Genomic DNA, 16,725 nt, shown 5'->3' on the forward strand with positions numbered 1-16,725 from the left:
CAGTATGCTGGGGAAGAAGCTAAATCTGGGGGAAATCACATGGGTGGGGAATCATATTTGATTCAAGAGTATGAAGGAGCAGATACAGTGGTCCAATTAAAGTGTCAGACTGCCTTTATTTTATTTATTTATTTGAGATGGAGTCTTGTTCTATCGCCAGGCTGGAGTGCAGTGGTGCTATTACGGCTCACTGCAACCTCTGCCTCCCAAGTTCAAGCAATTTTCCTGCCTCAGCCTCCTGAGTAGCTGGGACTACAGGCATGTGCCACAATTAACTTTTGTATTTTTAGTAGAGACATAGGGTTTCATCATGTTGGCCAGGATGGTCTCAATCTCTTGACCTTGTGATCTGCCTGCTTTGGCCTCCCAAAGTGCTGGGATTACAGGCATGAGCCACTGCGGCTGGCCTATTCTTTTTTGTCATTTTGTTCTGTTTTGTTTTTTGGAGATGGAGTCTTTTCCTGTTTCCCAGGCTGGAGAGCAGTGGCATGATTTTGGCTCACTGCAATCCCTGCCTCCCAGGTTCAAGCAATTCTTGTGCCTTGGCATCCTAAGTAGCTGGGATTATATGTGTGCGCTACTGCGCCCAGCTAATTTTTCTGTTTTTAGTAGAGATGGGCTTTTGCTATGTTGGCCAGGTTGGTCTCAAACTCTTGGCCTCAAGCGATCTGCCCGCCTCGGCCTCCCAAAGTACTGGGATTACAGGTATGAACTACTGTGTCTGGCCCAGACTGCCTTTAGAGGTCAGGGCCGTGACCTGGAACAAAACAGCCAGACTGATGAGAAGAAAGGTTTAGCTGGATAGGGATAAAGGTAGGGAACATAGCCTCCTGTCATGGGTAGGGCTAGTCCATGGATGCCTTAGGCTTCACTCACTCACTGTCTCATATCTTATTCAGTCACCAAACAGTGGTGAACAAAATAAAATGATTCCTGGGCTGTGCTTCAAATAGCCTATATTAGAGTGGCTTGCCGAGGGGTTAGGATGCTTTGCTGTGTCTTAATTAATTGGGAAATGTGTCATAAGTAATTTGCTACTAACAATTAAAGTCCTGTACTTTTGTGAATTTTTTCCAAAAAAAATTTTTCTTAAAAAAATTTAAGTGGTTATCTTCATGCTAATGTTCTTCTTATTCACTTGTATCCTGATGGGCAAAAGGGTCAGAGTTACAGCATCTACATAGGTTGTGGGTGGCTCAGGATTCACCCATGGGAGTGCATGGTGTAGGCAGGTTGCCCATCTCTTAGGTTATGGGGGAAAAGCAAATTGAAAAAAAGTTGCTGTTTTAACCTGGTGGCTTTTCAAATTTTTTGACCTGTCTCATGTTCCCATCACATTTTATGGCATGATGTACGTATATGACATATTTGTGTATGTACATAAAATAGAAACTAAAGCTTCACAAAGCATTATTTATACTTCGTAATTGCAATTCTGGTATCTTCTATTCTGTTTTAATCTGCTTATTTTCATTTGAAATAAAGTTAATTTTGACTTGATTCAATGATTTGAATTGATCCCATTACCAGTGGTTTGGAAAACATGGCTCAACCAAACTCAACTAAATAGGAAGGGAAGGCTGGAGGACTGTTCCACCTTTCCAAGCCTGCCTTATCAGCGATAGAGTGTCAGGGTGAAGTCTGAGGGCCCAGGAGGGGAAAGGTGTGGGCAGTCTAGTCTTTCTCTTTTCCAGATGAGGGGAGGTTTCAGCATGGTTGACTCAGGTTCTCTCCTTAGAGCTCCATGAATCTGCCTCCAGACAAGGCCCGGCTCCTGCGGCAGTATGACAATGAGAAGAAGTGGGATCTGATCTGTGACCAGGTATGGGGTTTGGGAAAGAGGAGGGAGGTGGGAAGTTATGTCTTGGGCTGGCTAAGGCTGTGGGGCCAAAGACATTGACTGCAGCTTTGGCTTCCTTGAGAAACCCTGGCCTAAGCTTGGCCTCATCTGTGTTTACTTTCTTTTCCAAGAGGATTCTCATAATAGAGACAGGGCCGGCAGGCCAAGCTCCCCTCTGTCTCCCACAAAGAGCTGTCTTGATTTATTCCAATGGGCAATAGTACAAAGGTGGTTTGTGTAGATCTAGGGTATAGGATTGGCCGTGTAGGTTCAAGGCTATGCCTGGAAGGGTACTCAAAGGACTGTTGATCTCACACTGTCTTAGCCCTGGCAAATAGGGTTTTTGTCATTATCTCAGGGCCTCTAGGAATGAGAAGCCCCGGGCTCTAGTCGTCTCTTCCCAAATCTCAGAAGAGTCAAGGTCTGGAAACTCTCCCTGCATGAACAGTATTTAGAGCTGGAAGAAAATAAAAATCTTTACTTTGCTCAGAGTTGAGAATCTTCTGATACATATGACCTGGCTCTTTCCCTTGCATGCAGTTGAAGATCATGAGTCATGAGTCTATGAACTCAGACCAGGCCTGTATGCAGGGCTGGGAAAATTGGCTTTTACTTTTTTACATCTTGGTGGAGATGGAAGTATCTGGCAGAGTGTGAGTAGTGTCTTCACCCAGCACTTTGCTATATTACAATTTTATTATTTCTTTTCAGGCTCTGAGTGAAATCATAATAGCTAATGCTTATTGAGTGCTTGTTCTTGTTATGGACCAAGTACTCTTCACATACTGAAATAGCTCATTTAATCATCACAAAACCCTCTGTGGAAGGCAGTGTTGCATTTTATAGATGAAGAACCCAAGGCTCAGTAACTGGCCTAATGCTAGAAGGTGATGAAGCCAAAGTTGAGCTCAGGCAAGCAGGTGCCAAGTCCGTGCCAACTGTTCTGTTCCATTGCCTCCCCAGGTCATGCTGCTTGACATAAGCTAGGATTATGCTTCAGAGATCCTAGTCCAAGTCCCTTCTCCACCAAAGGTCCATTTCCTTGTGTTCTGCATTAAGAGGAGTTGGTTAGCACCTGCTAGGGGTTTTGAGAATAGTAAACCTTTGGTATTGAGGTTCTTTATTGATGATCTCTCAGTATTTTCTAGGTCAGATAATTTCACCTGTTTCTCAAACCTTTCGTTTTTTTCCTTTCATTTGTTTTTAGATCCTATTCTCTAACATTATATCATTCTGTTGGACATTTTTCAACCCCTCCACCCACCAGCTCTTCAGATGTCTTGGTGGTGGCAGCCCTAATAGGACCAGAATGCTAAGGGGTACTCAGTTTCCTTTTGGGTCAGATGAAGAGGTTGGGCTAAAGTAGGGCGTGCTCCCATGCCCTTTGTAGAGCGAATCAAGGGATGACCTTGCTGAAAGTAGCCTTCAGTATTTGACGTTGCTTTGGATTGTTGGGGTCTGGGCAAGAAGCAGTGTTTGCAGCCCTGAGCTGTGTCAGCTCAGCAAAACCAATCTAGTCCCAACTGCAGAGTTCACTGCTAAGAAAGGTGGATTCTACAAGGCCAAGCTCCTCTCCCCTTGGCCTTCCTAACCCATATCTATTAGTTGGCCAGGCAGTGTACAGTATTTCCCAATCATATCTTTTTTTTTTTCTTAGAGAGGGTTCACGCTCTGTTGCCGAGGCTGGAGTGCAGTGGTATGATCATATTTTGCTGCACCCTCAAACTCCTGGGCTCAAGGGATTCTCCCACCTCAGCCTAAGTAGCCCGGGCTACGGGCATGTGGAAGCCACCATGCCTGGCTAATTAAAAAAAAATTTTTTTCTGTAGAGGCAGTCTTGCTGTGTTATCCAGACTGTTCTCAAACTTCTGGCCTCAAGCAGTCCTCAAGCCATGGCTTCCCAAGCCCAATCAAGTATATTTTGTTTTGGGTGCTGTTCACAACTCTGTAATCCCCAACATCTTTGTAGCAAGCAGCACACTTTTAAAATACTTTTTTACATAGGAAAACATGTTAAGCTCAGGGTGCTCTAATTACAGGAGGAAGAGCTGGTAACAGATGGGAACACCTGGGGATTATAAGTCAAGGAAGGAAACCTCAAGTTTGGATGATGTCTAGAGCCAGGTGATAGCTTTGAGAGGCTGAGTCCCCTCACACCGAACACTATGAGTGCTCTGCTTCCTCAGTGTCTTCCTCAGGTCTCTGGTTGTCTTTGTGTATATGCATATGCATGTTTCCCTTACAGGAACGATTCCAGGTGAAGAATCCTCCCCATACTTACATTCAGAAACTCCAGAGCTTCTTGGACCCCAGTGTAACTCGGAAGGTGAAGTATGAGGCAGAGAGGCCCCATCTTGCTGCCCTTAATAGTCTTGTGGGGTTTGGGGACAAACCCTTTGACTTGGATATTGGACATCCGTTTGTTTCTTAGCAATGGGAGTTGGATTTCAGGATTCTGTAGCCAGGGGCCTGGAGTGGCTGGTCAGTAATGGAGGGAAGGTCTATAACTGCCCTCTTGTATTCCTCTCCTTTTCTTCCCTTTTTACAGAAGTTCAGGAGGAGGGTTCAGGAGTCAACCAAAGTACTAAGGGAGCTGGAGATCTCTCTTCGCACCAACCACATTGGGTGAGTTGGATTGGCTGCAACAGCCTCTTCACCTGGCCCCAGGCTGTTGGCTGGGCACCCAGAATCTGGTGTCCTCTGAGGATGGTGTGCCTGTTCGTCTTCCCTGCCATGGGGCAGAGTTGCCTCTTGAATGGCTTCTAGCTCCCCAGAGCTTTGGACTGTTTCTTTTCTAGCTTTTCCATCCCCTCAGCTTTGCCAGCTGCTGACTAGATGTTTCTGACAAGCTTGGGGCCTCTCCTGGGGTCGTCCGCCTGTGGCTTTGAGTGGAAGACATTCCCACAGCAGCTGAGACTGGAGTCTGCCTGTGGCCTGGTGCTGGGCCAAGGCAGGCCCAGAGAAGGCTGAGGGTTGGGGGAACATAGCGTATTGGGTAGCTGAGACCTAGTTCCCATTCGGTAACTATTTGGACTTTTTGGTGCCTGGAAGATTATTTGCTTGTTTGGGAGAAGACAATCTTAGTTCATGAGCAGAAGAAGTTTCCTTAAGCACCAGGAAAGATATAAGGCAGTGGGGGCCAGGAGCTGCATGTTTTCTATATTCACAGATCCTGGTGCTGCCAACCCATTGATAGGGCCCCTAGGAACTGTGTGAGTCTTTTTTTTCCAGTCCCTGTGTGGGAAACCAGGAATTGCTGAACAAGCAAAGGGCTAATGTGTGAGGTACAGTGAAAGGGGGTATTGGCCTCAGTGTTAGGAAACTGTAATCAGCAAAGGTATACGTAAGGGAGAGACAGAAGGTGTTTATATGTGTGCGTATGTGTGCTCATGCAAAAGGACAATGAGAAAAGGACAGTGAGGGACACATAATGTAGAACTGCAGGCAAGGATAAAGACCTGTTGGAGAGGGCCTGGCACAAATGTCCAGTGCCTGTGAGTGAGCAGTAGAGGCCTAGGTGGGGGTGGGGTGCCCAGGCTTTCTGACAGTGGGGTAGAGAGAGCCAAATGACATCATCAGCCTTTCCCCTCCTGTCATAGCAGCGGACTACTCATCCACCCCTAGGTCGAGCCTTCCTGGGGTTCTTTAGAGGGAGGGGACACCTGTGTATAGCCAGCAGCAGCAGCAGTCACAAGGGAAATAGCACAGGAGAGAACAGGAAAGGGATGGTTCTTGGCCTCAGTAACTATGCTCTGTTGGCCAGCATATGGCTTCTCTACTTCATTTGTGAACCAGACATTGAAAGCCAAGCCACTGAGAAAGGTATGGCCAAGCCTCCTCCTTTGTTTGGTGAATCCTTCATGGAAGGACAAAGTGGTAGGGGCTGCTTAGTACCCCTTTGTGTAAGGACAAGAATGACACCGATGGCAACCCTGAGCACTACCTGCCACCCTGAGCCTCCTACCACTCTGCATTCTTCCATAGGTCCCTTCTGTCCCTCTCAGCTGTTATATCTTCTGTTTGTTTGTTTGTTTGTTTGTTTTTTAAGACAGGGTCTTGCTGTGTTGCCCAGGATGAAGTGCAGTGGCGTGATCATGACTTACTGCAGCGTCAATTTCCAGGACTTAAGTGATCCTCCTATCCCAGCCTTCCAAGTAGCTGAGAGCACAGTCGCACGCCCATGCCTGGCCATTTCATTTTATTTTGTTTTGAGACGGAGTCTAGCTCTGTCGCCCAGGCGCAATTTTGGCCCAGTGCAACCTCCGCCTCCCAGGTTCAAACCATCCTGCCTCTGCCTCTTGAATAGCTGGGACTACAGGCGTGTGCCACCATGCCCAGCTAATTTTTGTGTTTTTAGTAGGGATGGAGTTTTGCCATGTTGTCCAGGCTGGTCTCGAACTCATGGGCTGGCTCAAGTGATCTGTCTGTCTTGGCCTCCCAAAGTGCTGAGATTGTAGACGTGAGACACTGTGTCCGGCCTGCCTGGCCATTTAAAAAAATTATTTTAGTAGAGACAGGGTCTAGCCTTGCTTCCTAGGCTGGTCTTGAACTAGAATCCTCCTGCCTTGATATTCCAAAGTGGAGTCACTGGTACCCAGCCCTATTTTCTTAAGTCTTGCTGAAGTTATATGAGGATCTGGGTGTGCTTTTCTTGGGAGAAGGCCACAGAGCAGTTTATTACAGTCCCTTCTGCCTGCCCCCTCTACCTGGTGCCTGCCCCGCTGGCTGCTGGCCAGGAGCTAGGTCCAGAGCAGCGTGGTTCCCAGGCCTGGGGCCTCTTGGCAGTTGGCACACAAGTTAGAGGTCCTAGACCTGGTCCTTTGTTCCCAGGGAATAGCTCAGTGCCTGGCATTTTAGGCATGCCTGCCATCTGAACTGCGGCTTCTCTGGGTAGAGTTATGTGGAAGGACAAGGATCTTTCCTGGATTTCTGGGCATGAAGAGTTTGTCAGATTGTCAGGCTGGCGTGGGGGTGCTTCAGGGTGGTAGGAAGCCAGGGCAAGGTGGGGAGATGAGGATCCTGCTTTGGTCACAGCCCGATCAGCCCCAGGGCTTACAGAAGTTGGGTATGCAGTAGCAGTAGTTGGGAACTCAGGCTCTGAAGAGGGGCAGCCTGGGAAGTGGGATTCCAGAGCCTCTCCAGCTCCTCCTCTCTCCCTGGTTTGTATTGGTTTCTCTGCCTTGCCTAAGCACCCTTTAACCTCTCCTCAAAGTGTCAAGATCCCGAAATAGCAGTATAGACTCAGACAGGAAATGAGAAGGGGGTGGGGAGCTGGAGAGCAGACAGACAGGAAATGGGAGGCCTGTTGGCCCCCAGAGAGGAAGCTAACTTCAGGCAGCTCCGGTGTCAGTTAGCTTCAGCCAGAGCCTGCTGCCAAATCTCAGCTGGGTCTGGTGCTGTAGCTTCAGAGTCTCTTCGTAGCTTGGGGTGTGGCTGGCCAAATGGCGCCGGTTTTCCAGCTGTTGGGGAGAAGAGGCCCTGCAGGGCAGTTTGGACAGAGCCTTCCTATAAAGACCACCAGAAATTCTGAAGGAGTAGAACACTCTAGATTAGGGTTTCATCCTGAGTGTTTTATGTCTCTGTGCTATGGAATAAACCTGTCATATAACAAACATATATGTGACAAACCTGTCATATAACAAATCTAGTTCCCTAGATTTGCCCTTGACTTTAATTCCAGGAATATCTCAGCCCAAAAGGACTGAAAGCAGAAGGGAAAAAAATGCTCTGGGATATGGTCCCTAGGTGCTTTGTTACCTACCTTCCTGGCTGAGGGGGGCCCAAGTCCTCTGGTTGACTCTGAGTGGTCATAGACATCCTGGAGTTCCTTGAGTTCCTGATCATCCCCCAAGCCTTCTGTGGTTCGACGTGACTAAATACAGAACTCCTATACATCTCTGTTTGCTCACTGCTTTCCAAAACTGCTCTCCTTAAACTTGATAGTGAGTGCTTTGCCCCAGGATGCCTCAGTTCCAGAGCTCTCCTTGACCCTTCCTGCTGGTGTCTTGACTGAGACTTCAGTCAAGTTAGAGACTTGCTGGCTTTGGTCAAGCGCAGCTCTGCACACAGTCCTGTAGTAAACTCTCTTGATACTTCCTCAATTCTTCCAACAAACGCTGAGTAAGGCATGCCTTTACTCAGTAAAGGAGGGATGCAGAAAATGATTGAGCCCTTAAGGAGGGCCCTTAAGAAGGGAGTACCTGGGAGCTTGTTTGTCTAAAGCATCTTCATGATAAAGCAAGTGGTACTAGAAGGGCCTGTACTTTTCCCATCCCTGGCTCCCCTGCCTAGGGGAGGTCCCTGACCATGGATGGGTCTGCCATGGGTTTTGATCTTCAGAATCTTCCTAGCCTGGTTTTGATCTTCAGAATCTTCAACACCAGGAAGAAGAGGTGTTGGGTCAGAGGTGTGTCATCCTTGACCCACTTTAGCAGACCCCTTTCACTGTGTTTCCTTTATCTTCAGGTGGGTGCGGGAGTTTCTGAACGATGAAAACAAAGGCCTGGATGTGCTGGTGGATTACCTGTCCTTTGCCCAGTGTTCTGTCATGTGAGTACCACCCCAGGGCTAAGGTTGGGGACCAGTTGGGGAGGACATAGTTCCATTCTACTTTAATAAGAAAGGGTGAGAGTTCAACAGTAAAGATGGAAATGGGAATCCTGGACAAGATGGAGTAGTCCAAGCAGTGGTGTAGGCAGGCAAGCCACAAGATGTCTGGGGATCAGTGAAGAGGCACTTGGCTAGAGTGGAAGATAAGATGCATCTTGGAGAACAGGAGAGAGATATGGAAAAGGAGCTTAAACTCAGAACCCAAGGGATCCAAATGCCAAGCTGTGAGCAATCCAGGGAAATGTCCTGGCTTCTGCTAGAGATGCCTTGGTGGGATCCATTCATCTTTGCAGAGTTGTCTTCAAGAAACAACTCTGGGTTTCCAGATGTGAGAGGGTTACTCCAGGTCATTGTTGAAGAACCCAAGAGCAGTGAGCATGACCTTTTGACTTGGATAGAAAAAGGAAGCATTCAGGGGTCTTTTTCCAGCAGGCATGGGGGCTTGGAGGCAGCCAGAGGTGAATTAGCACAGAAAAGGTGGCCTGGTATAGTGGAAGGAATGAGAGCTCTTGAGTCAGACAAAGCTGGGTTTGGGCCTCAGTTCTGTTACTATCTGTGTAACCTCAAAGCAAGTTTGTATCTTCTTCTGTGAAAGGAGATCCACTCCAGGGTTGTGAAAATTAGATGATACTGTATGTTAAAGCATTTAATAGTGTTTAGAACATACTAGGTTTGCATTGTGGTAGCAGGTCTACTGTTAATTTCATTATTACTATTTGAGGTGGTATACCCTCCCACAATTACCTGAATATATGGAATTACATAATAAAAATGGTGACCAACACATTTAGACTTATACCTAAGACAAGTCAGCCCTAGAAGACCAATCTTCCTGGTTTGCCCATAACTTTCTCTAGTTTTCCCCAATGTCCTGGGAAACTCCTCCATCCTGGGACTTAGGCCTAACTTTTTTTTGAGACAGGGTCTTGCTTTGTTGCCCAGGCTGGAGTACAGTGGTGTGATCTTAGCTCACTGCAGGCTTGACTTCCTGGGCTCAAGCAGTCCTCCTGCCGCAGTCCTGCTTCAGCCCTACTGAGTGGCTGGGACCACAGGTGTGTACCACCACTCCAGCTAACTTTTTGTGTGTTTTTAGTAGAGACGGGTTTCACCATGTTGCCCAGGCTGGCCTTGAACTCCCGGGCTCAAGCGATCCACCCTGCCTCGGCCTTCCAAAGTGCTGGGATTGCAGGTGTGAGGCACTGCTCCCAACCAACTTCCACTTTTCTTACTACAATCCTTCCCCACTTGGTCATTCTCCTTTGTCCAGCAGGTCTTCAGTGTCATCTCCTTAGGAATTTGAACTGATGCTTCTATGTTTGGTGCCTCTCTTACCTTTTCCATGTTATTCTCTGTTAAAATCGAGTGGCCCACTTTGCATTCTCATCTCAGCAGAAGTCATAGTTCACGTAATTCTTTTAATCTTATAAAGATTAAAAAAAGATTCTTTTTATAGAAAGAAATGAAAAACATTTGCTGAAATAATTTTTATTTAAAAAATTCAGAGCTTTTATAGTAAAAAGATGTAGGTCATTTTTCCAAATAAGCCTATCTCTCTTATTTGAAAAGCAAACAAATTCCAGCCGCCCTAAACCAAGAGTACCCTGGAACCTCAGTATTATAGTGTCCATGGCAGTACCTTTGACTGTTTTAAAAAGAAGGACTCGGTGTTGGGGAGAGAGTGTGTATTTTGGGAAGGATTGAGAGGGAAAGGGTGAGGCCAAATAGAGTGTGAGTGAAGACATTTGTTTGTAAACTGCATATATCAGTACTAGAAGATACAGTGTTGTTACCAATGGATCCAGCAAGCTGTTTCCCTGTCAGGGAGTTTCCTGTGATGTCTATTTGAGAGCCCCATTAAATACCTCCTGATCAGGAGGACACTAAAGCCTGCTCCCACTTCCTTTGGAACATTCTGACTTCTGTAGATATCCCTTCCTATTCCAGAAAGCTTTAGCCTCTGTGCCTTTGACCCCATATTTGGACAGAATCCTTCTTGAGGAAGAAGAACCTGCAAGAGATGCTCCCTTAGTCTTTAATGACCTACATGGAGGAAAAGGACAAGAAGGAAGAGAGGGACCATTTCTCAGAGGGGTGTATCCTGAAGTGAGGATGTATAAGAGAGGAGTCTCTATGGGTTTGTGATCTTGGCTGTCTTCCTTATCCTAACCACACTGACAAACAGCTGATGGTTGTCTGGACACAGTGGCTCACACGTGTAATCCCAGAGCTTTGGGAGGCCAAGGTGGGAGATTGCTTGAGCCCAGGAGTTTAAGACCAGCCTGGTCAACATAGCAAGACTCCATCTCTACAAGAAAATTTTCCAAAATTAGGCAGGCATGGCAGCATGTACCTGTAGTCCCAGCTACTCGGGAGGCTGAGGCTGGAGGGTTGCTTGAGCCTAGGAGTTTGAGGTTACAGTGAGCTATGACTGTGCCACTGTAACCTGGGCCATAGAGTGAGACCCTGTTTCTTAATAAAATAATTCCTGATGGTGGAAGACATGGTTCCAGGAGCAGAAAGTGACAAAGAACCCATTCAGCTCCTGCAAAGACTAGACTACAGGACCCTGGTCCACAGTCTCAACCTGCAATTTCTTACCCCAGGGAAGCTGAAGCCCAGGGAGCCACTATACCTGAAAAACCTAGAAACCTCAAGTAGCCAGAACCATAGAGAACCTGGTCATTAAAACCCAGTGCTAAGATGGGGCAGTGGTGCTCCTCCAAAAACATAAAGGACTGTCCCACTCTGAGTTTGCCAGAACCCCCTTTCCCTTCCATTCAGTCCTGTCATGCAGAATCAACTGGACTCCTTCAAGGCACTGAAAGACCCTTTGGTTGCTGCTATTGGCCAGCTAGCAAGACCTGCAGTTGGCCCATTCCCACCATTCCTTCTACAGGGCAGATTCTCTGTGGGGAGCCACAGCTTCCTGGAGATGCCCCATCTAAGCTGGAAGTGCAGAAAGACTGCCAGCTCCCCAGTGGCCCATGGGGAGGACACTCCTCTTGGAGTTACCTGGCCAGTGGGGAGAAGAGGAGTTGGCCTCCATCAGCTTTCCATCTCCTTAGATTCCCCTCCTGGTTGCTGCCTGTGCCTCTTCTGCCGCAGTCCTGTGTTAGTGCGTTAGTGATCCTAGGCAGCTAGGATCAGGTCTCCGCTGCCCAATTCTGCTTTCTTTCCTTGCTACCTCTGCTTCTTGTTGCCCTAGAGGCCTGAATGGTGGGGGTGGGCTCACGGGGGGGCTTGGCACTGAATTTCTCCTGTGTATGTGCCTGTGTGTGCGCATGTGTGTCCTTTCATGCTCCAGGTTTGACTTTGAGGGTCTGGAGAGTGGTGACGATGGTACATTTGACAAACTCCGGTCCTGGAGCAGGTCAATCGAGGACCTGCAGCCACCCAGCGCCCTGTCGGCCCCCTTCACCAACAGCCTCGCTCGCTCTGCGCGCCAGTCTGTGCTCCGGTATGTGTGCTCTTGCTCTGCCCGCGTGCCTCCCACCCTACCCCTCAATGCAGGTCTCAGATTCAGTGGTGAGTGCTCATGCTCCTCCCTCCACTCTTGCTTCCAGGCTCAGCTCTCTTGCCCTCTGCCTGCCAGTCTGTCTCTGGTCTGTCCTCTCTGTCTCCTTGACTCTGCCCAGCAGTCTGTCCTGGGTAAGTACATGGTCTTAGCTGCACCCACCCCACCTGGGGGTCCAGCTCTCCCCACCCCACCCCACCCCTCTCTGGGGGGCCCTTCACTCCTCACTCTCACTCTGCCATTCCTCCTGGGCCTCTCGAGCAGTGCACATCTCATACAGATCCTTAGCCTTCACTGGGTGATCCAGCTCCTCATTCTGTTTCCCTCTAGCTCTTCACTCTGCCCCATCATCAGCTTGGAGACCAGCTTCCACCCAACCTGCCTGCCCCTCGCATTCCCTTCACCTCTTCCTTTGAGCCTTTTCTCTCTAAGGCTGCAACGTGCTCATTTGTCTGCAGTGTCTTAAGAGCCGTCCTGCCCAGAGGTAGGCGGATGGACTGGATGACTTCTCAGTGCTCCTTGTTACTCTGGGAGGCTTTCCTTTGGGTCCAGTTTTCTTTCCTTGGTTTTCTGTCTCTCTTGCGGCCATGCTTATCTCCTAGTCTCCTTTGGCTTGTATCCCTTGAACACTGTTTATTATTCTTGTCGTGCATGAGCAGATACATGTCTCCTCCCTTTTCCATGAAACATCACTGAGAGGATGGAGAGGTGCAAAACCAGGTATAGCCCCATGGCCCCTCTAAAGCCTTTGGGGATCAGCTCTGCCTTTTCTGGGATGGGAGCCAAGATGCTTTTGTCCCATGGTTTGTGCAGAAGGTACAGCAATCGGAAGTGGGTGGAGGGAATTCTCAGATGAATGTGTCTCTGGACCCATCTCAGGGACTAGGAAGACCTATACAACTACTATTTGTATTTTGAAGGATCTCTAGGGTTTGGGCACTGGTTATAAAGCTGGGATCCTGAGTAGTTGCTGACAAAGGCCTACTCTAGGGAGGTAAAAACAGTCTGACCTCCCTGCCTCCTGCACCCTGTCCCTCTTGGCTGCTCATTCCCATTTTTTGCAATTGCTAAGGGTCAGCCTGCTGTCTGGGTGATGGTGAGTGCCCCTAGATGCTTCACCGGCAGCCTCAGCTCCCACCTGACTGCCTGGCCAATCTCCCCAGGTATAGCACTCTCCCTGGGCGCAAGGCCCTGAAGAACTCCCGCCTAGTGAGCCAGAAGGATGATGTCCACGTCTGTATCCTTTGTCTCAGAGCCATCATGAACTATCAGGTACGGGGGAAGCACTACCCATGGGTGCTCTACTTCTGCCTCATCTGCAAAACCAGGAGAGCTAGGAGGGCACCAGCTTATAAAAGACAGGTTTGCTGGTGGGCCTGCAGTCAAGGAGATCAGCTTTGCTCTCCCTTCCCCACCATCAAGTTACCCACCTTCTGTCCTTTCCCTTGCAGTATGGATTCAACCTGGTCATGTCCCACCCCCATGCTGTCAATGAGATTGCACTTAGCCTCAATAACAAGAATCCAAGGTGAGTTCCTTCCCTCCCCCTTCCTCCCCCCTCTGTCCAGGGATCTGGAGATCTGTGCTCCTTGTATTCCTGACAAGTCCTGCCTGGCCTTGGACTCCTGTCAGAGTCTTGGTTTGGCCCCCTCACCTCTGCTGGAGGAGAAGTATCCCGGCTCCCCTCTGGTCTACACAGCTTAGTAAGGGAGAAAGTCCTCCTTCTCCCACCCTCTCCTCACCACTGAGGCTTTCTCCACTCTCCAAAACGACTTACCCAGTCAAGGAAGTGAGCTGTGTGGTGGTCAGGATGGGGAGCTAGGGTGTTAATCTTCCTTCTTCACCCCTTAGGACCAAAGCCCTTGTCTTAGAGCTTCTGGCAGCTGTGTGTTTGGTGCGAGGAGGTCATGAAATCATCCTTGCTGCCTTTGACAATTTCAAAGAGGTCAGTCTTTTGGTTTCGTGTGTGTATGTGTATGTGTGTGTGTGTGTGTGTGTACACACGCAAGGAGGTCAAGAAATCATCCTTGCTGCCTTTGACAATTTCAAAGAGGTCAGTCTTTTGGCTGTGTGTGTGTGTGTGTGTGTGTGTGTGTGTGTGTATGGGGTAGAAGGCAGGGAGCCAGGTGGGTAAGCACCATTTCCTGTGATCTGCAGTGATTTTTAACATCCCAGTGCTTGGCTAAGCATCTTCTCTCCTGAACGCCCATGGTTTTTAAAACCAGAACTTTAGTCTTATTGATATTAGTGCCAGGAAACCTCCTGATTGGCCAGCTAAAGTTACCCTCAGCTAGCTGAGGGCTGTAGTCCAGTGGTCCTAGTTGGGCCCTGCATCCAAATCACCTAAGGAGCTTGTTAAAAGTACAGATGCCTATGCCCTACTTCAGACCCACTGGAGGCCTAAGTATATGTACTTTAAGAGACTCCCCAGATGGGAGTCTGATGCAGTGAACCCAAAGCACATGTGTTTGAAGTGGGAGGAGAAGGTAAGCAAGGGTGTCTCTTGGATCGTTGGCTGTTATTGGTAAGGGGAGAAGGAACTCCTATGTGGAATTTCCCCAGCCCCTGGGCCTGCCTCTGAAACCCCTATCTACTTGAACATAGGATTCCTCGACATCCAGAAAAGCTGCTGGTCTCACCCCTTCCTCTTCTTTGGACCTCTTCCCTAGCATCCATTGTTCAAGCCAGGAAATGGCTCTTCCTCCTTGAAGCCCAGAGGCTCAGAGGAGCCTCTAGACCCCTCTAGGAGAGGGCTTTCCTGTACACTGGCCCCTCCCCTGCATCCCCACTAGTACCGCAGCCTCCTGTCTCACCCATGGCCTTCCTCCCTTCCTCCTCCTTTCCCTCCTTCTGTTAATAACTTGTCAGCATCAGAATTCTGTGTTTCTTCCTGGCCGATCCCCAGAGGCACCTAAAGCCCAGTTTAAGGGCACAGGCATTACTGAATTCCCTCAGCAATTTGGTGGGGGACCACAGACCCAGAGCTAGATTGCAGGTCCAAGTTTTCTTTTTTTTTTCTTTTTTGAGATGGAGTCTCACTCTATGGCTCAGGCTGGAGTGCAGTGGCACAATCTCAGCCCACTGCAACCTCCACCTCCCCGGATCAAGTGATTCTCCTGCCTCTGCATCCTGAGTGGCTGGGACTATAGGCATGTACCACCACACCGACTGATTTTTGTATTTTTAGTAGAGATGGGGTTTCACCATGTTGGCCAGGCTGTTCTTGAACTCCTAACCTCAGATGATCTGCCTGTCTCGGCCTCCCAAAGTGCTGGGATTATAGGCATGAGCCACTGCACCTGGCTGCGTTTTATTTATAGTGTCCAGAATGGCCCATTAAATATATAGAGTTGTGGTTAAGTTTGGTCTGAACCAGTCTTTGCCATGATGTTCCTGGGAGCCAGAGCACAGGGGCTTGGGTTCTGCATGGAGCAGATCCTTTCACTGAGAAAGCTTGCTTATTCAGGTATGCAAGGAGTTGCACCGCTTTGAGAAGCTGATGGAATATTTCCGGAACGAGGACAGCAACATCGACTTCATGGTGAGTCACTGGGCCTGGGACTGGCCCATATCCATCAGGGCTGTGTGTTCCTTGAGAACAGGGGTCAGGCCAGCAGTATATCTTGATATTCCATGTAGAGCCCAGAATGATTCTTTCTATTCAGCAAATGCTTCTTGTCCACCTGCCCACCCCAGAGAGCTCCTAGAAACTTCAGGACATCATTTGTATATATCAGATCTACCTCCTTTTCCTCTTCTCTGTGGCCTTTTTGTCCTTGAATTGGATCCTTTTTGAGCTGCCTTTCCTTTCCTAAGCTCTTCCTCTAGCTTCTCTTCCCCCCAGGGCAGGATCTTCAGCTAGATAAGGTTGTCTCAAGGAATACCTGCTGATATACAAGGGAAATCATGGAGCTTTATCTTCACTTACATCTGTTTTTCATGTAATTTTCTTGTCTTTATCCACTGAATATTAAATGACATTTTAAAATTAAAATACTCTTATTGCTCCCATAAAGACTTAACTCTTTCCTGTAATTATCCACATGATGATGATATTCTAACAGCCATTATCCTCCTGGTCTCTTGGCTCTCCTCTGCCTTCCTGTTGCTGCTTCGCTGGGCTGCTGCTTCTCCAGGTGGCCTGCATGCAGTTCATCAACATCGTGGTGCACTCAGTGGAGGACATGAACTTCCGGGTCCACCTGCAGTATGAGTTTACCAAGCTGGGGCTAGAGGAGTTCCTGCAGGTGAGCCAGTTGGGGTCCTTGTAAGGTGAGGTGCTTTGGGATCAGTTTAGTCATATCACAAATGATTTTTCTAAGTGCCTAGTCCTTGATGCTCCTGGGACCCTGCCTGTCTTCTGTGACCTGGGACTCGGGACCTTCTTCAGATAACTTGCCAGTCTGGCACCTCCATGGGGCGAGAATCTGACATGGCCTGCAGCAGAAACTCTTTGGGAAACGGTGGTGAAGGGGAATGAGGACTAAGTTTTTCTCAGGTTCCCCTGATGATCTGCCTGCTCCTACAATTACTACTACTTTCTGCTCTTCCCCCAGAAGTCAAGGCACACAGAGAGCGAGAAGCTGCAGGTGCAGATTCAGGCATACCTGGACAACGTGTTTGATGTTGGGGGTTTGTTGGAGGATGCTGAGACCAAGAATGTAGCCCTGGAGAAGGTGGAGGAGTTGGAGGAGCATGTGTCCCATGTAGGTGGTCTTCCTTTGCCTGCCAGAGCCACTCTTGATGGAAGCTCAAGTTACCA

At 48.5% G+C, this 16,725-nt stretch overlaps 1 protein-coding gene across 29 annotated transcripts in view; it reads left to right on the forward strand.

The window, feature by feature from the left end:
* FMNL3 (formin like 3) overlaps positions 1 to 16,725 on the forward strand; it is a 63,578-nt gene that overhangs the window by 38,716 nt on the left and 8,137 nt on the right. For 4 of the 29 annotated variants that reach the window (XM_078336725.1, XM_078336729.1, XM_078336732.1 and 1 more), the window contains exons 2-12: positions 1,739 to 1,822; positions 4,086 to 4,166; positions 4,389 to 4,465; positions 8,306 to 8,389; positions 11,754 to 11,906; positions 13,127 to 13,235; positions 13,415 to 13,491; positions 13,815 to 14,016; positions 15,430 to 15,504; positions 16,100 to 16,210; positions 16,520 to 16,669. In XM_078336725.1, coding sequence (XP_078192851.1) covers positions 1,739 to 1,822; positions 4,086 to 4,166; positions 4,389 to 4,465; positions 8,306 to 8,389; positions 11,754 to 11,906; positions 13,127 to 13,235; positions 13,415 to 13,491; positions 13,815 to 14,016; positions 15,430 to 15,504; positions 16,100 to 16,210; positions 16,520 to 16,669 — 1,203 coding nt within the window. The remainder of the gene's footprint in view (positions 1 to 1,738; positions 1,823 to 4,085; positions 4,167 to 4,388; positions 4,466 to 8,305; positions 8,390 to 11,753; positions 11,907 to 13,126; positions 13,236 to 13,414; positions 13,492 to 13,814; positions 14,017 to 15,429; positions 15,505 to 16,099; positions 16,211 to 16,519; positions 16,670 to 16,725) is intronic. The other 25 variants (XM_035256871.3, XM_035256872.3, XM_035256873.3 and 22 more) reach the window with 11 other exon arrangements.

The sequence above is a fragment of the Callithrix jacchus genome, chromosome 9 (assembly GCF_049354715.1).
Source record: "Callithrix jacchus isolate 240 chromosome 9, calJac240_pri, whole genome shotgun sequence".
NCBI lineage: Eukaryota > Metazoa > Chordata > Mammalia > Primates > Cebidae > Callithrix > Callithrix jacchus.